The 25834-nt window shown below is 41.9% G+C and overlaps 1 protein-coding gene across 1 annotated transcript in view; it reads right to left on the bottom strand.

Annotated features, from left to right (window-relative positions):
* LGI2 (leucine rich repeat LGI family member 2) overlaps nt 1–25834 on the bottom strand; it is a 403046-nt gene that overhangs the window by 23318 nt on the left and 353894 nt on the right. Inside the window, exons 5-6 of the mRNA XM_086964016.1 lie at nt 12049–12120; nt 9550–9719 (exon numbers count right to left, since the gene is read on the bottom strand). Coding sequence (XP_086820142.1) covers nt 9550–9719; nt 12049–12120 — 242 coding nt within the window. The remainder of the gene's footprint in view (nt 1–9549; nt 9720–12048; nt 12121–25834) is intronic.

Raw genomic sequence — 25834 nt, 5'->3', positions numbered from 1 at the left:
AAAAATAGCTTCGTATTATTCTAAAATTCGAAATAGCGTAGATGCAAATGGACCGTTTTTAATAACACTTCAATATGGCTGCCCCAAAACGCTTTCAATTGAGCAAAGCAAGAAAACTCCAGTCCGTTTTCAGTGTTAGTGAAACCTTTAGACACCTAAGAATTAGAAAAGGGACCAAATCTTAATGGCGATTGCGAACACGCCAGAGTTGAACGAGTGAAGGCTAGTGCAGCACACAACTAAGGTAAGCCCCGCTACACGGGGATGTAAAAACGCCGAATAGGAAAGTGATTTCTAAACGGGAACCAGACTAACTAATTCTGTGGTTTTTCCACAGTTTAATTACAACCAAGACCGACTGTGCGGAACCGAAGCGCCACAGCCTAGGACCGCAGGTAAACTGCAAACCTCTCCTTCCCTTAGCGTTAGGACGCCCAATCTGACTTGAAGTCCATAATGTTAAAACAATATTCTCAACCTTTTATAGGTTAGAGAAGATTACCGAACAAGGAGCAGAATTTCTGAAACCTTACAGATAGAGCAGGTAACTTGCATTTTTAAAAACGCTGGGTAAAAAATACCTTTGGGGCTCTAAGGAACGAGACTGCAATTTCATTTTTTCTTTTTTTAGCACTTATTCATTTCAACTGGCATGTAAAGCGAGACCAACGCACTACGCAACGGCTCGCAGGTAATCATTTTAAAATTGGTTCATTCTTTTTCGTTTCCAATTCAGTTAAACATGCTAAGTTTAGATACTAAAAAATTTCTTTAAATGTCATCTTTCCTTATACATAGGAACATCTCCTTTAGTTCCAAGTAACCCGCTGAACACGGTATGTAGTCACAGCAACTAGTCTAACGAATAATGAGTTTAAAATGATCATGTGGAGTTTAGCCACAACACAGACTGTTTTTCTTTCAGTGAAAAGTTTAGTAATGATATAACCTAAAAAGACCTAGATCTCAAATATAGAGACAGGAAAACCATTCAACAGTTAAAAATGGCTGAGTTACTTATAAACATTAAAGCAATAGTTTGCTTTATACTAATTTTTTGTTTGTATTTGTTTTTTCAACAGACCCCTGACGAAGGGGCCACCAAGGGTCCCGAAATGCATTGGGTTCTTATGTGTTCATAATAAGCACCTTTATTCAAGTTTTATGTAGTCTTTATGTTCTGACTATGATTTGTAATGATTTGTAATAATGCACGCTGTGAATTTTTTCGAAAAAGTAATTGTATGTAAAAAATGTTTGCAAAATGAAAATCTAATGGTTTAAATATAAACAAAAAAAGTCAAACGAATTAAGAGCTTCGCTCAGTTTTATGTTGTGCACCTGAGAGTCCTGACAGCCTTTCTGGTGTCAGGCTTAATACAGCTTAGGAGGTCAGACAGCTTCATTTTCAACTTCAAGCATTTCCGAAGCCTGGTGAGCTTGCGCCCATTTTCCGGTCCTCGCTGACAGAGCTTCGCTCCTAGCGATGTTCCGGTCATTTGTTTCTCCTAACTGGGGGTTTATCATGCCGCTCTCTCCAAATATATCACATTGACTATGTTTTGTGGATATCTATTTAATAGCAGCATTCCTCTTGTTGCCTCGAATGTTTTCTATGCCTCTGAGGAGCCGCGGCCGCCATTCTGAGAGCCCCGCTGACGGAGCGTTTGTTCCTAGCGGTAACTCTGATGGTTTCTTGTGGCAATGATTTAAAGCCAGTTCTAACCCAGTTTTTACTGCTGCATTTTATCGGAATGGTCCCTCCAGTCATTTGCTGCCTCAAGTTTATTCTCCTCTGCTGTATGCCATTCCACAGATGAGGTTGTTCCTTCTCTCATCGTTCTCACAGCCGGCCTCTTTGAATAACTGTTGAATAACTGTTGCCGCATCATTAATGACCTTCCAACTTCATAGACAGAGTGCGATTTCCGGATATATTTAAACTTCAGCTTAATATTCTTGACTCAGCCTTGAAAGACAGCTATACCTGAATTTTGTAGTCAATGCTTATCTTCATTTGAACGTCTGAAGCCCTCGTTCTCACATTTACTCAGGCAATTCGCTTTGATATTCTTCTACTCTTCATTTGACATTTAATATAGTGAGCCCTATATGTTTTGTGCTTTTTTTTTCCTATTACCCTTTTTCTTTACATTGTAATGTTTGATGTTTCTCCTACATGCTCGCTATTTCTCCTATATTGCATTTAGCAGGTATTTGACATATAAGTAACTTGTGCATGGTGACATTCTATATTATCTTTCAGCTTGAATTATTTACATTCTCTCTCCTTGCCTTACCATTATATTTTTGTACTTCTCTTTCTTTTATCTTAACTGTATGCGCATTTATGTTGTAGTGTATAGTGTATTCTCCATATTTGGTTCAATTTTTATCCTCATGAGTAGGTCATCAAAGGACTTGCAAAAGCCTTCAATTTCTTCACGAAAGTTCCTCATTCAGACGAGTTTCAGATTTCAGTGCCTTGAAATGGAGGATTCGCAGGAGCCATCATCCAAGCATACGTCACCTTCCTCAAATTTGTCCATTTCCTCTGTTAATAAGGGCTCAATGAAAAGGCTAAAAAGGGATCCCCCCTCCCCCCCAAAGCAGCCTAACTCGGCTACCATGGACCTCCTCTTGGAAGAAATAAGCGCACTTCGTCCCTTCATTGACGAATCTAGAGCCACGCTTCAAACGATTACTGATAAATTGTTGGCTGTTGATGGTAGGGTCACCCAGTTGGAGCGTGATTTTACTTCATTGTCCTCATCTGTCTCTAAGGTTGATCCATTGTGTGCGCAGGTTTCAACTATGCAAAAACAACTCGAAAAATTGGAAAACCGCAATAGAAGGAACAACCTGCGTATTTATGGTCTTCCGGAGGGGACAAAGAGGTCAGATCCCTTGGGTTTCTTCAAGTATTTCCTACCAAAAGTCCTTTCATTGCCTGATAGTACCAACATCAACATACAGAGAGCACATCGCTTAGGACCTCCTTCCAATGTAATTTCCACATCAGCTGTCAGGAAACCACGGGGAGTTATCATATACTTCCTTGAATACACTGACTTACTCAAGATTATTTCAGCTGCAAGAGCTATGAAACGAATTACTTGGTCAGGTAATCCGTTATTTTTCTCCCAGGACTATGCTAAAGCAACAGCCGACAGACGCAAGGAATTCTTATCCTTAAGACCTCAACTGCGCTCACTTGGAGCACGTTATGGTTTGTTTCATCCATGTCTTTTTATGGTGACTCTGAATAACAAAACCACTACCTACGAAGAACCGCTTAAATTGAAAAGTTTTCTATACTCTCACAGTTCTACTGAGATGGATGTTGCTTCTGTATCTCAATTTACTTGATGTTTATCGTGGTTAACTTTTGATGCTCTTCACACATTTTTCTCACCATGATGGTTAATTCTTAGAAATGTTCTGTTTAGTATTACTCCTCCTCATTACTTAGTTGTTAATGCCTTTCATATTTTTTGTCTCCCTTTCATAGATCATTGCCCTGTGTGTTTCCCTTGTCTGCGTTTCATTCCCGGAGTCTGCTGATTCGTCTCCTCTTCCTGCCTCCCCTTACGAGTTGCGTACCCGTCATTCTCCTATGTGGCCTCCACCCTTCCCACCCGTACATGTCCTGGATGTTTTGTGAGTCATTTTTTCTCCTCTTATTTTTCTTCTTTCTTTCTTTCTTCTCTTCCTACTCTCTTCTTTTCGTCCCCTGGATTCTACCCTTCATTCAACCTCTCTCATTCCTTCTATTTTTTTCTTTTTTCCCTCCTATTTCCAGCTCCTTCCTAATTTGTTCTCTCGTTCTCTTTGATTCTTTGCAAATACAGTTCTTTTCTTTTAGATTGCCATATTGAAAGCTCTTTTTTACATATTTTTCCTTTTATATATGTACAAAAATGTTGTATTTTTTACTGTTCTTCTTTTCACACTTTATCACTTTTTTACCAGTCATTCTTAAGATTTATTATTATTGAATGCCGTTCTTCTCTTTCATTTCTCATACTTCTAGCTCATTCATCATTTGTTCCCCTGTTTTCTCTGAATATCTATGCATTTAGTTCTTTTCTCCTGCATTACTATATTGTCACACTTTTTTAATTCTTTTTTCATACAAAATTGTTATGTTATGAATTGTTCCTTTTTACACGTTTTCATAGTTTTTTGTCATTTATTCTTAAGAATGGTTCTTGTTTGTTTAATTATCATTCTGCTTTTCATCATATTATTGAATAGTCTTTACCAGCTTATTATGTATTTTCTTTGCTTTTTTGAATGCCTTTAAAGATTGTTTCATGGAACGTTCGAGGTTTGCACTCTCCCATTAAAATACAGAGAGTTTTGACACACTTAGCCAAACTTAAGGCTGTCATTGCTTGTTTACAAGAATCACATCTTTCACCTGAGGAATCTCTCAAACTTAAACGAAATTGGGTTGGGGAGGTCTTTTAATCCCCAGGTGACAGAAAGCGTAATGGTGTTCTTGTTTTATTTCATAAATCCCTTTCTGTCAAATTTGTTGCTAACTCAGCGGATCAATCTGGTAGATGGGTTTTGTTTAAGTTTGTTGTAGATAATACCCCAGTTACCCTCCTTAATATATATGCCCCAACCACAGGTGATGCTTCTTTTTGGTCCTCCCTATCTCCTCACATTACCCAACATTATGAAGACAATTTTATTTTAACGGGGGATTGCAATGAAGTTTTTGATCCTTTTCTAGACAGGAATTCCATTACCACCTATAATCCTCACAAATCACACAAATCTTTTACGGCACTCATACATCAATTTAAACTCATTGACGCCTGGAGGTTATGTAAACCCACTCTAAGAGAATATTCTTTTTTCTCTCCACCTCATCAAACACAATCTCGACTAGATCATTTCTTTAGCTCACATCACCTTTCTCAATCTCTCTACGCTTCTGATATTGGTTCTATTTTGATATCGGATCATGCACCAGTCTCTATTCATCTTGACATTTTGCAGAAGCCGGCTCTAAACAAAAAATGGCGGTTTAACAATTCCCTTCTTCTTGATTCTGATTTTGTTTCACTCTTTACTGCCTTTTTTCACGATTTCTTCTTACGTAATGAATCTTCTGAGGTATCCTTTCCTGTTGTGTGGGACGCCTTTAAGGCATCTGCTAGGGATTTCATCATTGGCTATGTCTCTCGAAAACGCAAGAAGGCTGAACGAATCACTAATGAACTCTTTTCCAAGATCACAAATCTAGAGCATGCATACTTTACGTCTAAATCTTCTGCATGCCTAAATGAGCTTATAGCTATTAAGTTGCAGTTTAACAAGGACACCACAAATAACGCTTCTAATTACGTATTACGTTCTAGTGCTAAATTCTATGGAGGCCAAAACAAAGCTGGCAAACTATTGGCTAATTATTTGAAAAATCAAAAAGAATAAGACTAACATAGACAGTATTTATGATCGAGATTCTGTTTTAAAACACACAGATGAGGACATCTTAACGGAATTCCTTCAGTTTTATAAATTACTGTATTCCTCAGAAACAACCTACTTGTCACAGGATATTTCTCATTTCCTCTCTGTTATTGATTCTCCTTTCACTACCCCTCCGGACCTCTCTTCATTTGAATCACACATAACTCAAAAAGAACTTCTTGGTGCTTTGAAAGCTCTCAAAAAAGATAAGGCTCCGGGTCCGGATGGATTCACTGTTGAATTTTTTCTTCATTTCTCAGCTTTACTTATTCCAAAACTAACTTCTCTTATTTCTTCTTTTCTTGATTCTGGTTCTTCTTCTGGTTCTATTTCAGACGCCCTTATTTGTATTCTCCCCAAACCAGGTAAAGATCCGCAGTATTGTAAAAATTATCGGCCCATTTCTCTAGTAAATATCGATTACAAAATTTTTTCTAAATCCTTGGCGCTTCGTTTAGAGTCCTTTCTACCGGATTTATTAGGGAGGGAACAGTCTGGTTTTGTTAAAGGTAGATTACTTTCAGATAATACCAGATTGTTCTTTGACATTCTCTCCAAGACTTCACACTCCTCTCACTCTATTGCTGCTATTGCCTTAGATGCGGAAAAGGCTTTCGATAGAGTTGAGTGGTCGTATCTTTTCCAAACGTTGAAATGGTTAGGATTCGGTCCACGAATTTCGACCCTCATTTCTCTTTTATATTCACACCCCAGTGCTGCTATTGCAGCGAATGGGGGTATTTCTTCTTATTTCCTTCTAGCCAGAGGAGTACGCCAAGGTTGTCCTCTTTCTCCTTTCCTATTTAATCTTGCCCTAGAACCCATTCTTTTGCGAATACGTCAAAATGCTGCCATAAAGGGTTTTACGTTTCATCAATCCACAATTAAAATGGCTGCTTACGCAGATGACGTTTTATTGTTTTTGTCTGAACCCACTACTTCGCTACCTGCTTTTTTAGCTGAAGTCGACTTATTTGCCTCTGTTTCAGGTTACAAATTAAACAGAGATACATGTGAAATTTTACCTTTCACCAAATTTACTTATAAATTGGATTTTATCTCCTCTGGTTTTACGTAGAATCCTAATTGCATCAAGTATTTGGGTCTTCACTTCACTCCCACTCTATCAGGTACGGTTTCACGATGTATGGATGATTGCCTTAAAAAACTGACAGATCTTACCACCAAATGGCATCCTTTATATCTTTCTTGGTGGGGTAGATTGGACACGATCAAGATGATGCTTTCCCCCTTGATCTTATTTATGATTTCTAATATTCCATTCTCTATTCCTTTATTTCATTTCAAGAAAATCAATTCCATTCTGTCTTCATTTTTATGGGGTCGTAAAAAGGCCCGCATGTTTTTATCCAAGTTAACAAGACCAAAGGCTGAAGGTGGGGTAAACTTCCCAAATTTTTCTTTGTATCATAAATCTTTTTTATTAAACCAAGCTTCTAGATGGCTCGATACTTCTCCTGCTTTCTCCCCCCTTTGGACAACATTGGAATTGGAATATATCTCTCCCTTTTCTTTCCTAGAATACCTCTCTTTTTCCCGTTCACCACAGTCTATTTCTACTCCGATTCTCAAATACACCTTAAAAATTCTACCGCCTCCTTTACTCTCTTCCTTTCACGAGCAACCTATATGGCACAACTCATCGATTTTAATAAATAATAAACCTTTCTTCTGGAAATCTTGGAGAAGTCGTGGTCTTATATTGGTGCATCAATTATGTCATCAATCGTCTATACTCCCATTCTCAGTAATTGCAGAATCCTTCCATCTTCCTTCTTCCTTCCATACCAACTATCTCAGATTAACTCAAGCACTTCAGTCCGCATATGATTTGCATATCCAGTCATCCTCTACACCACTTCAGGAGTCTCCCAACATATCTCAATTACGCACTTTACTTACTAGAGGCACCAAGGCGTCCAAAATCTATTCTTTCTAACACGCCCCAACATCACCATGCACCAAGACAAAGGTGGAGGAGGCATGGGAAGTTGACATGGGCCTTTCATGGCCTGTAGACCTCTGGGACAGATTATGGGTGAAGTTACGGAAATCATCTAGGGCTGCAAACACTATCCATACTTTATTTTTCATAAATAATAGACTTTTACTTTCCCCACTAACACTTAATAAAAGATACCCTGCCCTGTCACACGCTTGTTGGTCCTGCTCGGCTCCTCAAGCAGATTTGTTACACATGCTCTTCAATTGTACACTGGTTCGCTTGTTTTGGGTTCAGGTATGGTCTCAAATTAATAAAAAAAATTCCACTACACATTTGTTTCATATTTCCCATATTTTCATAGGAAGTTTATCACCTATCTGGAATCCTTGCAATCTCAATATTAAAATAATTGACCTACTACTTGCAGTAGCCTTTCAACAAATTACCAAGGCTTGGAAGGACTTCACTAAACTCTCTTATCAGGCTTGGTGGTACGCTGTCTGCTATAATCATAGATTAGATACAACATATCTTTACCCACTTGCTTTAGCCCCAAAGCGAAAACAGTTATGGTATCCGGTTACTTCATTTTTTGATTCATGTGCTATTCGTTCTATGCCTAAATCTCCTTTTCAACAAGAAGTTGCTAAACCTCCTTGAGTTCCTCTTATTGAATTATCTTTTTTTTTCTTTCTCTTTTACATATTACTTACATTACTGCCTTGTTGTTTATTATTGTATTTAAAAATATTGCATTAATTTGTATTCCCTAGCTGGTATTTTCTGTATTCATATTCTACGAATTGTTTTCTCTTATCTACTTTCGATTCTCATTATTATGTATTTTATTTTTTATATAATCTCATGTTTCTCTTTCATTAAATTGTATATATGACTGTTTAAAACTTTCAATAAACTTTACTTTGAACTTAAAAAAAAAAGTGCATTGAGCACTTAGGATCAACTTTTTGATCACCTTTGAGTACACCGGTGTTGTGGTGGAGGTGATCTTGTGTAAATACTCTTAGCATGACTCAGACATATGTTGTTAATTATTTATAGCCCTGATGAAATCAGAGAAGCGAGGCATCAGAACTGAAGAAACACGTGTTGGCTATATGTGATCTGGAGAAGGCTATATGTGATTGGGAGAAGATTTTTATCAAACATCAAGAATAAAATCATTGTGGATAAAGAAGATTGATTGGACTTCTTTGTGATACACATGGTGTTGTGCTCAGGACAGTTTTTTGTTTAAGATGAGGGTTAGGAAGTTGCATACCTATCCAGTTAAGTACAGTAACGTGCTCTACCAAAATATTGAATTTTTGATAATGACCTGCACCAGTATAAACTATCAACATATTGTTATTGTAAGTAGGCGTGGAGTTAACAATATGAAATTTAAACTTCTCTAACTACACTTACATTGATGCTCTGCTGGTGTTCATTGTTTTGGATTTGATGAATATGTGGGTCGATATTATTGACTTTGATATTGTTGAAATACAACCGTAAAATGAAGGTCTAGGATCCGCAGGGTTTGGTAGGTACTCCTCTATACGTGCATGTCTATAAACTTTTTTGCATGTCTGCATATGACTGTGTACTTCTATGTGTCATTTGCCTACGTTGCTACTGCATTATTCTATCACCTCCAGCTTTCAGGCCATTTGACCTGGTCCTGAATCACCATGAACATTATATGTTCACTACTTACCACATAAGTGTATGTGCAATACATTATTGAAGCATTCAAGCTCTGTTACTTCACGCTGGTGCATGACCAAATAATATTTGCACCAGAACTGCATTGTGTAATAGTTAAATAAAATCAAAAGCATCAGCTGAAGCACGCATGTATTTTACATAGCAGTGAAATGGAACTAAATATATTTTGCTTAATCGTGTTTGCTGTGCACAGGAAAAAGAAACATGGTGGAAACTGTATCAGTTTGAATGGAAATATCATACAAACTATAAATAGAAAACGATTTATCGTAATGTCCTGACGCGGGCAATGCTACATTTAATTTAAGGCAGGTGTGATATTCTAAGCCACCTACAATTCATTTTATACCCGTGCAATATATTACCTGTAGTAGTGCACTCATTATCGAAACTTGCGACTTCATTTAACGTTTGCCCTTGATATTGACCGGGACCAATGCAAAGGATGTCAGATACGGTGGCATTTGTCATCTTCAACCATAAAAACAGCCATTTGACTTTACAGTCACATTCAAATTTATTGCCCCTTAGATCTCTGAAATATCAAAATAAAGCAGATGCAGATAAGCAATGGTGGAAAGGAACACAAAAGAACATTGGTGACATCTTGACATGAGACATATCCTTCACTCTTCTCTTACTCACTATATATAAGCACACAAACACATATATACATTACATATGCGTATATAATGTGTGTGTGTTGAATGCAGTCTTTCACAATTCCTTTTCCCCTGTTTTCTTTCTTTGAGTTTGTTGTACTATGCCTCCTCCTTGCTATCTCAGATCCCAATTTGCTTCCTTTAATTTATCATTCCACTCTTCAGGCCTGTTGTATTTCCCTCTCCACCTGGCATTTCTTATTACTCCACCAACCCTTTTGACCTCCATACATACACAATTTCATTCCTTTCATTCAATTGATTCTTCACTTTGTCTCCATTTATGTCTTCTAAGTCTGGCCGGACAGCACAGCCATTCGGTATGGTTATCGCTACCAATGTTTTAAACATATTGCTAGTGAAATGCTCCTCTAGGCGAAGCCAAAGACCCCCTCTGTCATCGGCATAACTGGCTGCTTGGTGCATCATGCCGCCTCCCAGGAAGTGCTTCTACTGGAATGTTTCACATCTGTACAGTTCACTCAGTCATCACACTGTTTCACGCTTTCCATGTTGTATCTCCTACAGGCATTCTTTACTGAAACAATTATTTTTGTAACTTTTTTCCCCGTGCACTGGCAAAGCCAATAAAGCTAGCATGAAAGTGCTAAACAGCTTCAGTCTCTACTCCTTTACACCTGTCTTCCCCTTTGGGTAGAAGCGTCACTTTATTATTGTATAATCTATTGCTCCTCTTGGCCAAGATGTTCTAAACAGATATGCTGTGTGTGCCTTATTACCTTCATGCTGTAATGGAAATGTTTCACTGTATAACTCAAATTGCAAATGTGATTCATCCAGTGTTTCGCTTATTATTATTTGGAAAATGACAAAGTTAAAAAAAAAAAGTGCTAAACAGCTTTTGTGCATGCAGGGATTACAAACAGTATGCACGCTTCCCTTTACAGACAGCAGCACATTAAAGTAAAACCTATTTGCGTTGCAAAAGCTCTTTTGTGCTTTTCTCATCCTATACCCCTCTTGCTGCCTTTGTGCGAGCGTTTGTTTAGGGAACATGCCATCAAAGTGGGAGGAACCACAGAAGGGCCTCTCATTGGGTCTCTAGCAGAATGCTGTAAGGGGAAGAGAAGTTTAGTCATGATTCACATCGTCTACAGCGCTGCATGGAGGGCGAAGGAAAGCGGGTCACCCCTACGGTGTTATTCCATCTCTGGCTCTTGCAGCAATGATGCTGCATGGTCCTGTTCCTCCAAGGAACTCCAGAAAGTAGGGAAGGGATGAAATACATTTGGGCACTTGTCACCTGCCCATAGGTTGGGTTGACCCTGTAGTGGGAAATACATACAATACAAAGCCAAAAGGGATCAAGCTTCTTTGGGCTGGGGCTCGAACGCAGAAATTAACCCGTTATTCACCATGATACGTGGATCCCCAATATGGCGTGTGTAGAGTTGGCATAGATACCAAAATGACTGGAACACAACTTTATTTCCTTCGGACATGTGGTCATGGGTCTTAAGGAGCAAGGTGAGTGGCAGGTGCTTATGCAATAAGCTGTTATGAATGGCTATGTGTCACTCTGGATGTAGACCAAAAGAACCACTTCCTACTAGGCACGTGTACCATTTCTAAAGCTGGCTACCAATGATTCAATGCTTTCCCTCTCGCGAGGATTTAAGAAAAATGTGTGAAGAGCAAGTGTAATGAGTCTTTTATTTCAGAGCAACTGAGAACAAGGGCAACAAATGCACCAAGTCTTGCATTTGTGCAAAGGTTTACACTGAAAGTGATTGCTTTGAAAACATCAGATTCAGATATAATGAACAGTAAACCTTTGAGTGCTTTTGCAAAAACATGTGTTCAAACTGTAGCAGAAATGTAGAGCTCACAATAATTTGCCCGAGCACCATATACGAAAGTCCCCGGGCCCTTGCCTGCCTGTTAGGAGGCTTCCTGTTTCCATGTTTATTTAATGAGCCTGGACTGTAAATACGAACCCGCAGCTTTCTTATCTCTGCGTAGGTGGCTTCCAGTAATGCAACACAAATCACAGAAGCAAAGGACAGATTACCTAAATCGTTTCAAGATTCTTAATTTTTTGCTCCTGTTATTAATAAAAAACTGACAAAATGCCTTACATGAGTTTTTCACGGAGGTTTTCCTGAAGAGTACAAAATCGTTTATCGACAAGATTAATGCAGACATTAAGGCCATAAGCATAAAAAGTATCCCATTACTTACAGTTCAATCAGAGATTCTAAATCACTGAAGACGTCTCTTGGCAGCGCCCTAATGTGGTTATTGGCTAAAGACCTGGAAAAAGAGAGTAATATTTATAATACAGGAATGATTGTGTCGTTTTCACATTAAAGGTCACTGAAAGAACTTTCCTTTCTTGAAATGTCCTGCTAGCTTCAGGCCCTCAGAGCACAGGTTCATACCTGGCAGAGAAGGAATGAAAGGGACAAACTGAAGCAGGTACAAATGACAGCCCTAAATGAAAAACACAACAAATTACATTTTTGCAGCCTAAGCCATTATATGCACATACATAACCATTGCGTACTCGAAATGTACAGAACTAAGTTTAGAAAAAATACTGTTTAGAAAAATGAGTCTTAGTAAATAAAATATTTGATTTGCTAAAATCACAAGATCCTGTAACCGAATTACAAGTTACTCTCGTGCCTTATAAGGGTACATTTCTACACATTCAAATACATATGCACTTCCTCACTTTTTTGTTTCTGCATTACACCTACATGATTTAACCTGCTCAGGCAAAGTCCCAGTGAAGCAGTTGACTTTTGGCAGTTTTGAAAAATAAGTAATATTTACTATACTTTACACAAGACCAAACAACAAAAAAAAACCAAAACTGTAATCAAAAATAGACTTTAAAAGGGTAGAAATAGCTCAGTTCAATGTAGATGGTAAATGCAACACTTTACTCTCAAAGTACCTTGGATGCGTCACGCACTACAAACAAAAGGGTCGCAGGGAACGTGATGCAACAGTTCCTTGCTTCGGGGGAGGTGATGCGTCGGTTCCTTACCGGAGAGGAGGTGATGCGTCGGTTTCTTACTGTGATTCGGTGCGATGCAACAAGATGGTGCGTTGATGCGATGCGATGATCCGGTGCGATGTGAGAAAATGGCGTCTCAATGCAATACGACAACATTGGATGTGATGCGTGCATGCCCGACGGCTGTGCGGCAAACTCGGTAACTTCTGAGCCACGACAGGCCCTGCGGCACGCTTTTCCAGTGATGCGACGATGACCTCTGCAGCAACAACACGCTGTTCCGGTGATGCGGCATGCTTTGTTGATGATGCGAGGGCGAACAGCTGCAGCGGCGACATGCTTCTTTGGCGATGTGACGGCAACTGCTGCGGCGGCTACAGGCTTCTCCTCGTTGCATCGCGCTTTCAGCTCCCAGCGACTCACAGTCTTCTCAGAGGGCCCAAACAACAGTAGGCACCTCTATGAAGGCAGAATTCCACAGCAAGGGAATTCAGAGGAACTTGTATCCCTGAGACTTCAGGCAGGAGGCAAGCACAGTTCAAGCCCTTGGAGATTCTTCTACAAGATTGCAAAAGTACACACAAAGTTCCTTTTCTCCTTTCCTTGGCAAATAAAGTAACCACTGCAGGCCAACCCCAACAGCACAGCACAGGGGCAGTCTCCTCCTTCAGTTTCCTTGGTTCTTCTCCTTGGCAAAGGGTCAACTTGATTCCCAGAAGTGATCTAAAATTCTGACATCTGGGCCCCCCTTTTATACTCCAAAATACTTTGTCTCTGATGGCAGAGAGTATCTGTACCTAGTCCAAACCAGTTCTGTGCAGTCCTGGAGTACTTAGTTTACCGCACTCCTTTTTTCCCTTGTCAGTGTGGGCCCGGGTCATCAGACACACCACAGGAGGTGGAGCCAGCATTGTGGAAGGCAGGCACTGCCCTATTCAGGCCTAGGTGCTACTCCTCGCACCACTCTACATGCAGATAGGTCTATTCAGCCTTGTGCTGACTCACCCAGTCTCCTGGAGCCCCCCAGCCCCTGTCACTCACAAACCAGACATGGAATACACAACCTAGCAGAGGCAGGCTTGGATGGTTAAGCAAGAAAATACCTACTTTCTAAAAGTGGGATTTTCAAACACAGAATGTTAAAACCAAGAGCTAAGGGAAGGGGCGGTGGAGTGGCATTGGTGGTCAAGAAAGGTACCCCGTGTGCGATCCTGCCAGCAATGGACATCCGAGGCTCGGAGACCCTAGCCTTTTCTATTACTCTGTCGCCACATCAATCCTTTAAGGGACTACTCGTGTATAGGCCACCTGGCGCACCCGGCACTTTCTTTGAAGATCTGGATTCTGTGCTGTTGGGGCTGGCCCTGAAAGCTGAACATTGTATCGTGGCAGGGGACTTCAACTTTCGGATGGATGATCCGTCCGACCCTGCTGCCATCAAACTTTCCGAGGCTTTGACCCCGCTGGGACTGATCCCTTATTTACAGGAGCCTACGCACGAGAAGGGGCACACTCTTGACCAGGTATTCTCGTCCTCCCCTCTTGAGGAGATAGAGATTACTCCTGTCCTATGGTCAGACCACTTTCTTGCCAAATTTGTGATCAAAGGCATAGCTAAACCGGTGCCTATCCTGGCACAGCAACAGGGTCGTGTCCATAGGGCATATCATCGAGTAACCCCAGAGATGCTGGCCCAGGCAGCAGTGGCCCACCCTTGCCCCCTCTCTGGCGATCTGGACAGGGATCTGCAGACCCTGCAGGACTGGCTTTTTGACAGGCTAAATGATCTCGCCCCGGAATTGACATCTCGCCTGACACCGAAACGGGTCTCTGCGCCTTGGTTCACCGCTGCACTGTCGGCTACGCGGCAGCAGTGCAAGGTAGCCGAAAGAGCCTGGCGGGCACAATATGATACTGTTGCCAAGCTGACCTACAAGACGGTGGTTAAGGCCTATCACCGGGACATTCGCCTGGAAAAAAAAGCATATCTAGCCAGGAGACTAGAAGCTGCTTCTAACTCCTGCAAGGAGATTTTCTCCATTGTGAGAGAATTCACGTCCCCATGGTCTACCACCTCGGACGAAAAGCCATCAGGTACCTGGGCTACGGACCTTGCTGATTTCTTTACGAGCAAGATCCAACGCATTCAGGATTCATTCCCTCCACCAGGGCCCATGGTCCAGACTGAACCTGAGACCACCATATCGCCGCAGACCTGGCCAGGTGTGACGCTGAGCGTGTTTCCACCGATCTCTGCTCCTGACTCCTTAGCTCTAATGGGCAATTTAAAATCGGGTTCACCCCTCGACCCATGCCCTGCTAAATTTCTAGCGAAAGTTGCGGAGGTGATCAATCCACTGGCTAACCCGCTATTAAATCTCTCGCTGAGTCAGGGAGTGGTCCCACAAGCCTGGAAACAGGCGATGGTGATTCCTTTGCTCAAGAAACCAGGCCTAGATCCGAAGGGCCCGGTTAATTATAGGCCCATCTCTCGCCGGCTCTCACGAAGATTGTGGAAAAACACGTTCAGGGTGTGCTTTCCAATTTTCTTGAAACCAACGAGATCCTGCATGCCACCCAATCGGGTTTTCGTCCCCATCTAAGCACAGAGACTGTGCTCCTTGAGGTCGCAGAAACCATTAAAGGGGTTCTGTACTCTGGGGGCAAAGCCATGCTGGTGATGTTAGACTTGTCGGCGGCGTTCGACACCGTTCCCCATGATGGTCTTCTCGCAAGACTCTTTGAGATAGGTCTACGGGGGACGGTGTACGACTGGTTTTCCTCCTTTCTAGCCGGCCGCCGGCAAACGATCTGGGCTCCGCCTGAGTCCGCCGTGATGCCGCCTCTGGGAGTCGGGGTCCCACAGGGCTCTATCTTGAGCCCGACCCTGTTTAACATCATTATGACCCCGTTGGCGGCGTTGGTGGAGTCGCATGGCGCCCAGATCGTATCCTACGCTGACGACACCCAGCTCCTCTTCTCATGTAAGAGAGGAGGTGACTTTGATGGGGAGAGTATCCGGGATTGCCTTGGGGCTGTTTTTCAATGGTTCCATCTGAACAGCCTCAAGTGCAATTCCGATAAGTCCGAGGTACTTTTCTTTGGGTGTGACACAGAGCCAGACTGGCAGGCCTGGTGGCCGATGAATATGTTCCCCCCGTCTTGCTCTTCCCAGGTTGCCAAGAATCTGGGGGTCAAGATGGATAATAGGCTAACTTTGAAATCCCAGATCCTGGGGGTGTCGGGCACCTGCTTCGGCATCCTTAGGATGCTGCGGAGGTTTCTTCCCCTGCTGTCCGAGGAGCACAGGAAACTGACAGTGCAGGCTCTGATTGGGTCCAGGTTGGATTATTCCAACATTCTCTACCTGGGCCTCCCAGAGTACTTGCTGCAGCGGCTTCAAGTGGTGCAGAACGCCGCTGCAAGGGCAATCTATGGTCTAAATAGACGCTCCAGTGCTTCGGGCCTGTTGAAAACCTTGCACTGGCTTCCCATCCGGAAACGGATCGCCTTTAAGGCTCTGACTCTGGCCTATAAAGCTCTCCACGAGGGGGGAGCAAAGTACCTTCAAAAGAGACTGGTCTTTTATCAACCGACCAGGTCTCTGAGGTCGGAATCCCTGTACTTGGCAGTTGTTCCGCGTGTAAAGAGAGCGCGCCTCGGAGGCCGCTCTTTTGGATTGCTGGCACCACAGTTGTGGAACTCCTTGCCGCTTGCTCTGCGGGGAGCTACTAGCCTGTTGGCTTTTAGAAAAGGCCTTAAAACTTGGTTGTTTACTCAGTAGCCTGTTTTGTTTGTGAGTCTTTGTTTGGCACTCTGTTCTTTCTTTTATCGGTGTTATGTTATTCTGTCGCAGTTTTCCTTTTCCAATAAAGCGCCGGGACACTCTTTTTGAGTAGCCGAGCGCTATACAAAAGAATAAATAACATAACATAACATAACATAACATAACATAACTTCACTGAAAGATGTATTTTATCAGTCTACGGTCAGGCATACTAAACTCTAATTTCTACCTAGTTTCCTGAGTCAGTTAGGAATACAAGATGCTATAATCAAACTGCCCATTCTGGCCTATGGGAACAGGTAGCCTTGTTATGTTATGTTATGTTATCAAAATATTTCTTAAGCGCACTATCACCGATTGGTTTCTTGGCGCTGCGATCACCAGTAACATGAACATAGCTGAGGAAAGTTGAGTTATTGAAATGCTTGTCTGAAGAGCCAGGTCTTCAGGGCTTTCCGGAAGGACAGAAGGTCTTGACAGTTCCGGATCTCCAGAGGGAAGGAGTTACACAAGCAGGAGGCAAGTGTGGTGAACCTACGGCCTTCGGCGCGCTTAAGTTTGAAAGAAGGCGTCTGCAGGAGGCTCAGGTGGAATGAGCGTAGGTTTCGAGATGGAGTGTATCTGGAGATTAGTTGGTTAATAAATGTGGGGCTTTTACAATAAAGGCATTTGAATATTATACATCCGGTTTTAAAGGCACAGCGCTGGGTAACTGGAAGCCAATACAGTTTCCTCAGTAGGGGGGTAGCTGCCTGTCGCCTTGGTTGGTTCAGGATTAACCTCGAGGCATGGTTCTGTACCATCTGGAGTCGTTTGGATAGGTAGTTGGGAAGACCTAGATAGATGGCATTCGCGTAGTCCAGATGGGACAGGACAGTAGAGATCACGACCTGGGTGATTGCCTCGGGCGTAAGTAGACAACGGACCTTCCGTATTTTTCTTAGTTGGAAGAAGCACTTGGAGACCACTTGACCTACCTGTGCTTTCAGTGAAAGATCACAGCCCACGGTGACTCCAAGTGTTTTGGCCGACGAGGAGGGTGTTGGAGCTTGGCCCAGGTCAGAAGGCCAGTAGTGTGGGCCCCAGTACTTAGCGCTGTTGCCAGTCAGGACTAACTCGGTTTTTACCGGGTTCAGTTTAAGCTGGTTCTGGTCCATCCATGTTTTAATAAAACTCATGGTGGCCTGAAAATGCAGTATGGAGTCTTCAGTGTTGTCGATGGTAAAAAGCAGTTGTAAATCATCGACATAATTGAAGACTCTCACCTGTTTGTCTCTTAGAGTCTGAATCAGGGGGAGTATGTATAGGTTCAATAGGTGAGGTGACAGGGAGGAACCTTGTGGCACTCCGCAAGTGATGGGTTGTTTGGCACACATTAGGTCTCCAAGACAGAGTGTTTGATTGCGGTCTGTCAAAAAGAACCTCAGCCAGCAGGCCGCTAGGTCCCGGATGCCGGCCTGTTCGACACGGTCGACCAAGATGTTATGGTCGACCGTGTCAAAAGCGGCAGATAAGTCCAGGAGCACCAGGGCCTGTGGGGAGCGTCTGTCAGCGCAGTCTCGCAGAGTGTTCAGGACTGTGGTGACTACTGCTTCTGTGGAATGTGCCGGTCGAAAGCCTGCCTGGTGGGGGTCAAAGCAGGAGGACTCCTCAAGAAAGTTAGAGAGGCATTTAGCCACGTGGGCCTCCAGAACTTTTCCCTGTTAGGGCAATAGGGAGATGGGCCGGAAGTTAGCTTTATAAGCTGGGTCTGCCCCGGGTTTTTTTAACAGCGGGATGACTGTGGCCTCTTTGAACGCTGTGGGGACTATGCCGAGAGTCAAGGAGTTGTTCAGGAGTGTGAGGGCAGGGGCTGGGTATGTCGAGAAACACTCTTTCAAGATGTGGGGGGGGCAACTATCTGAGGGGGCGCCGGATTTTACTCTTGTCAGTAGTTCCCGGAATTGGTCCTGGGTTATAGGTGAGAAACTACTGAGGGTAGTAAAAAACGAAATTGGCTGTAATTCACTATCAGGACATGGTACGCACATCAGGGCATGTCCTACCTTTTACATACAATACACCCTGCCCTTGGGCCTACCTTAGGGTTGACTAATATGTAGAAAAGGGAATGTTTAGGGACTGGCAAGTGGCTGCACTTGCCAAGTCGACATGGCAGCCCCAGGCTGCACACAGGCTCTGCAATGGCAGGTCTGAGTCACATTTTACAAGCTGCTTCTGTGGGTGGCACACCCAATGCTACAATCCCACCAGCAGCATTTGATTTACAGGCCCTGGGCACACATGGTGCACTGTACTAGGGTCTGACATCATGGCGTCACAAATCCAATACAATACTTTACAATAGGGAGCACTTGCACTTGGGCACTGAATAGCAGTGGCAAAGTGCCCAAAACATCTAGACCAGCAAAACACATAGCAAAAATACAGGAGGCAACAGCAACAAAATGGAAGGGAGACCCACGCCAATTGTGCCAGGTTTAACAGTGACCATGGTCACTTTTGCCGCACTTTCCGTGTATTTTACAGTAAACTATCCCACATTGCCACTGTCTACCTAAAACCAAAATGGGAGAATTTTTCTTTCTCTGTGCAGAGCTACCTATGCCCACTCAGATGGTTAGATAGGATAATTGGCAAACCAACCTTTGTGGTCACTCAAAGCCTGTTCTAGGGGCAGCTCCTCTCTCACTGGGAGTGGACTGTGACCAACGTCTGCCTGTGCACAGACCAGATGGCCATCATGTCAGGGGAAAGTCAGACTCTCTCCCCTTCCCCATTTGTCTCGGCTTTGGAAGCCACTTTACTGCTAATCCATGAGCCATTTAGCACTTGGGTGAAAGGGAACGCTGACAGAAAAGCACATTTGGCTCAGGCAGGAAAATGACAACTTTCTAAAAGTACCAGTACCCCTGTACTGAGGAACGTCCCCTGGTCACAGCCATGTCCCAAACATTTGGTTTCCCCTATTTATCCTTGCTTCCTTATGTTAGGTTCAGAACAAAATGACATCCCTTCAAGTCATTGCATCATAGTAGTTTTATTTTCTTGGTTCCAGCTCCTTTCCTCTCAAAATACATGTTAAATCATTGTCCAATGCGTTTTGGCTTATACTAAGCCTTCATAAGGGAACATGTATCTACGAATAAAAATATGGCTTTAATACATGAGGATCTGGTTAGATAATGAACATCCAGAAGATTGTGACTTTGGTGGAGAAATACATGTGAATTCCTACATGTGATAGGTGCTTAATGATGCCTCTCGATGGCAACTTACTCAATAAATTCCCAGAATTGTGCCTCGCAGCTAATTAGAGTGACTGGCTAAAGTGTGTTATAGGTAGGTGAGTTATTTGGGAACATGCACCAAAACAAAAGTTGAAAAAAAATGGCTATCGTCAGGGTGAATATAAATAAATTGACATTGTCTTAATTCTGTGAAAACGTGCGTTCCTAGTGCTCGTGTTCTAATCGTGTTAAACAATGAGCTGTTTCATTATGTGCGCCATGCCGTACTTGCCGATCAGTTGGTCTCTTACGGGGTAACTTACTCATGCAAACAGCTACATCTCGCATCGGTGAAAGGGTTCGCTGACTTCTACATACAGGTCAACTCGCTCGGCTGTTCCTCGCCGTGTGGTTGCAATATGCAGTGATTGCCAAGATGCAAAAATGCGGAAGTAATCCCTGACGTATGTGTGACTAAAAATACTGAAGGACTAACTCGGCTGATATGGTGGGGCCACCTTAGATTGTGTAGCAAGTCAGAGAAAAAAGGTTAAGAAAGTAAAATAAAAACAAATTAGTTGCATGGATGTTTCAAAAAGCTTATTGGGGCAAAGTCAAAAATAAGACTAAATAATGTATATACATTCAATGTAAATTCAATGTAAACTCATGCTCTTTAGGGAGATATTACAGAGAAAAGAAAGTATGTACTATTTCCTAAAAGTTAACGTTACAGGTATCAACTGTATTCCACTCGCTCGTTCATTCCAAAAGGTTTTAGGGTTTCAAGATGGTATATCCAGTAATTCTCTCATTGCAGTAATTGTTTATTATTGTCTTTTCTTCAACTTTGGGTACAATCTCAAGGATAGTAAATCGAAGCTGACTGATATTATGTGATTTCTCAATGAAGTGACACGCTACTGTGGATATTATTGATTTATTCCGTATGTTGCATTTATGTTCGTTCATTCTAGTTTTCATCTTCCGTTCTGTTTTTCCAACATATCCCTGACCGCAATGCATTTCAATTGGTATATCACATTCATAATGTCACAGGTGGCTGTTACTTTCAATTTTATGGTATGACCTTTTCTTGGATGGGTAATAGTGGCTCCCCTCATGGCATTATTGCAGTTACTGCAGTTGTAGCATGGGATTGTTCCATTATAGGTTTGTTTATTCTGTTGAGTTTTACATTTCAAAATTTCTCCCAAGTTGCTGGCTCTTTGGTAGGCGAAAATTGGTACTTCTTCAAAGATCAAAGATATTATTGAAATCCGTTTCTTGTGATAGAGTAGACCAGTGTCTCTTGATAATATTCCGGTATGCTTTACTTTCCGTGGAATATTTAGATACCACTACCACTTTGGTGTTGTCTTTAATTGGTTTATTTTGCAATAATTCCTGTCTGGTTTTTTGAGTGCATGTTTTTTTCGCTTGATCCTAAACCTCCTTGGGATACCCTCTTTGTAAAAATCTGCATTCCATTTCATCGATTCTCATTTCAGCTTTTTGTGGTATTGGGACTATCCTTTTAACTCGTAGCATTTGTAAAAAGATGATGTTTTAAGCTGTCCTGGTGGAAACTATGATAATGTAATAGATTATTGCAATCTGTGGGTTTACAAAAGATATCTGTTGTAAAGCCTGTGGCGGTTTTGGTAATCTTCACACCCATAAAGGTTATTTTGGTGTCTTGAATCTCAAATGTAAATTGTATCTGATCGTCTCTTTTGTTGAGGTTATCAATAGCTTCAATTAATGTTGTTTTGGGTCCACTCCATATTAGGAATACGTCGTCTATGTGTCTGAGGATGATTTTCGTATGAGTTACCCATGGTTCTTTGTTGGGTATATTTTTTTCCTCACATCTTTCCATGAACAGGTTAGCGTAGGCCGGGGCTGCCGAATTGCCCATGGAAGTACCCGATTGGTGCAAGAAATATTGTTCTTTCCACTTAAAATAACTTTGGTATAGGGTGAAACACAGTAGCTTCATTAAAAACACTTTCATATCCATCTCCAGGTCTGTTTGTAGTAAAGCATGCTCTATTGACTCAATCCCTTATTGATGTGGTATTGAGGTATATAACGCTTTCACGTCCATAGTACAAAGTACCATAGGTTCATCAGGTGTGAATTGAATCGCTTGCAGTTTGTTCAAGAAATCGGTAGTGTCCTTAACGTATGTTCTCCTTTTCAGAACACTGGGTTGTAAGTAATTGTCAAGTATTTGTCCTATAGGTTGATGTATGCTTCCCTTTGTTGCTCCTGGATTTGGCGGCTGCCTTCAACACGGTCGACCTTGATATTTTGGTCGACCGTGTCGGCGACGCCGGCGTTCCGGGGGCCGGCTCTTGGCTGGATTCGCTCTTTTCTGAGCAACTGTCATCAGGCTGTGCGTCTTCCCAACTTCTCAGCGGATATGGTCAAGCTGTCATGTGGCATCCCCCAGGGTTCTTCCCTTTCCCCCCTCCTTTTTAACCTATACCTGACTCCCCTCATTCAGGCTCTGCGGGGGTGTAATGTCACTGCATTCAATTACGCTGACGATATCCAGCTGGTCTTTGATATTGACTCCTCCGAACAATCTATACATAATTTCCAGTCCACCTTATGTCTCATCAGTAACTGGATGGAAAACAACCACCTAAAGCTTAACCCCGACAAGACCGAGTTGGTCTTGTTTGGAGGTACTTCCAATCCCTGGAACCCTAATTTTTGGCCTTCTAGCCTTTGTCCCCCGCCCTGCCCTGTTAATTCAGTAAAAAGCTTAGGAGTCATTATCAGTAAGGACCTCTCCATGAAGCCTCAGATTAGTGCCGTGGTTTCCTCCTGTTTTTTTCATCTTTGGAAAATCCGGAAGATCTCTCGATTTCTAACCACGGAGGCCCTGATAGTCTCTAGGATTGATTATGCCAACTCCCTCTATGTTGGCATCCCGGCACACCAGCTGAATCGCCTTCAGCTGGTACAAAATCAGGCCGCGAGACTAGTCTTCCATCAGCCCAGACACTGCCATGTTCCTCCCTTACTCAAATCCCTTCACTGGCTCCCAGTGGCCAAACGCAGCGAATTCAAACTTGTCTGCATTATTTTTAAAGCCCTGGCTGGCCTTGGTCCTGTTTTTATAACCTCTCTTCTCCATCGTTACTCTCCTCTGCGTCAACTCCGCTCTTCTCATCTGGCCCTTCTCACCACCCCCACATTTAACCGTAAAAAACACGGCGTTCTCAGATTTTCATTTCTTGCCCCGTCTCGGTGGAATGCACTGCCCTTGGAGCTGAGACTCACTCCTTCTTATCCCCATTTTAGATCCCTTCTGAAAACTTTACTGTTCTGTCAAGCTCATGCATAAACATTTCCCTTTCTGATTCTTCCTAAATCCACTACACTGTTTCAATGTTTTGCTCACCCAGTGTTCACAGCACCATGAAACCGTTCGGTGTAAGTGCGCTATAAAAATATTTTTAACATAACATACCACACAATTGGGCGAAACTGCGGATTTTGTAGTTCCTTGTTAATTTTTGGAACCATATATATGGTCCGGCTTTTTGGTTGACTTGGTGTTAAAAATTTCTTTGTCCTTTCATTAATAGTGCCCTTGTCAAATGCATTGTAGATGATCAGTTTTAGTCGAGCCATTTTTAGAGGAATGGCCCCCCAGAAAAAGTAGACCCCGGAGGGGCAAAAGAAAAAGATGCACCGAACACCAGGAGCACCTCAGCGGAAGGGAAGAAAGACAAGACCAAGAAGAATTAAACCAGAATAATCTAGTAATCAACATCTCAGATGAACCATTGCAACCCGTCGAGCTTAAAACTCTACAAAAAGGAATGTCCTACATTCCAACTACCAGGACAACTAAACTAGAATTTGATATCAGTTTATTTAAACTCATGAGAAAAATACGCCTCAGACATTTTTTTGACAACGTGCTACCAGACCAAAGACCGAAAGGTGAAGACCAACTGCGAGGACCAACACCATGATGCACATATATGGCACCTATTAGCCATAAGTCATTGAACACCTTTGAAAACTTGGTAAGACTTGAATTATCTAAATTAAATTACGCAAAAAGCAAGCAAAACACCAATTTAACGCAAAAAGAAATGGGGATCTTGAAAAAAATGCCAAACAATCCTAAAATGATATGCCAAAAGGCTGACAAAGGGGGAGCAATTGTGATTTTAAGCACCACACACTAGGAGCAGGAAGTGGAAATACACTTATATGACTCCACCTTATACATGAAATTGGACAGCAAACCCATAGAAGATTTCTCTGGTCAACTAAAACTGATCATCAACAATGCATTTGACTAGTAATGAAAGAACGAAGACATTTTTTAACACCAATTCACCTAAAAAGCCCGACCATATATATGGTTCCAAAAATTCACAAGAATCTACAAAATCCGCTGTTTCGTCCAATTGTGTCCACAAAGGACAGCTTACATCAACCTATAGGACAACTACTTGACAAGTACTTACAACCCAGTGTTATGAAATTGAGAACATACGTTAAGGACACTACTGATTTTCTGAACAAACTGCAAGCTATTCAATTCATACCTGATGAACCTATGGTACTTTGTACCACGGACGTGAAAGCGTTATACACCTCAATACCCCATCAACAAGGGATTGAGGCTATAGAGCACGCTTTACTACAAACAGACCTGGAGATGGATATGAAAGTGTTTTTAATGGAGCTACTGTGTTTCACCCTATACCAAAGTTATTTTAGGTGGAAGAAAAAATATTTCTTGCAGCAGTCGGGTACTTCCATGGGCAATTCGGCAGCCCCGGCCTACGCTAACCTGTTCATGGAAAGATATGAGGAAAAAAATATATACTAAAAAACAAAAACCATGGGTAACTCATACAAAAATCATCCTCAGATACATAGACGACGTATTGCTAATATGGAGTGAACCCAAAACAACATTAATTGAAGCTATTGATAACCTCAACGAACCAAAAGATCGGATACAATTTACATTTGAGATTCAAGACACCAAAATAACCTTTCTGGATGTGGAGATTACCAAAACCGCCACAGGCTTTACCACAGATATCTACTGTAAACCCACTGATCGCAATCATCTATTACATTATCATAGCTTCCACCGGGACAGCTTAAAACATCATCTTCAATTTTCACAAATGCTACGAGTTGAAAGGATAGTGTCAACACCACAGATAGCTGAAACGCGAATCGATTAAATGGAATCCAGATTCATACAAAGAGGGTATCCCAAAGAGGTTTTGGATCAAGCGAAAAAAGATGCACTCAAAAAACAAGACAGGAATTATTGCAAAATAAACCAAGTAAAGACAACACCAGAGTGGTAGTGGTATCTAAATATTCCACGAAAAGTAAAGCATACCGGAATAGTATCAAGAGACACTGGTCTATTCTATCACAAGAAACAGATTTGATTAACACCTTTGCAGAAGTACCAATTTTCGCCTACCAAAGAGCCAGCAACTTGGGATACATTTTGAAATTTAAAACTCAACAGAATAAACAAACCTATAATGGAACAATCCCATGCTAGAACTGCAGTAAATGTAATAATGTCATGAGGGGAGCCACTATTACCCATCCAACTAAAGGTCATACCATAAAATTGAGAGTAACAGCCACATGTGACACTATGAATGTTATATACCTATTGAAATGCTCTTGCGGTCAGGGATATGTTGGAAATCCAGAACGGAAGATGAAAACTAAAATGAATGAACATAAATCCAACTAACGGAATAAATCAATAAAATCCATAGTAGCGTGTCACTTCATTTAGAAATCACATAATATCAGGCAGCTTCGATTTACTATCCTTGAGATTGTACCCAAAGTTGAAGGAAAAGACAATAATAAACAATTACTGCAACAAGAGAATCACTGGATATACCATTTTGAAACCCTAAAACCTTTTGGAATGAATTAGCGAGTGGAATACAGTTGCTA

The sequence above is a fragment of the Lissotriton vulgaris genome, chromosome 3_2 (genome assembly GCF_964263255.1).
Source record: "Lissotriton vulgaris chromosome 3_2, aLisVul1.2, whole genome shotgun sequence".
In the NCBI taxonomy this organism is placed as follows: Eukaryota; Metazoa; Chordata; class Amphibia; order Caudata; family Salamandridae; genus Lissotriton; species Lissotriton vulgaris.
This window is presented reverse-complemented; position numbering and strand designations above follow the sequence as displayed.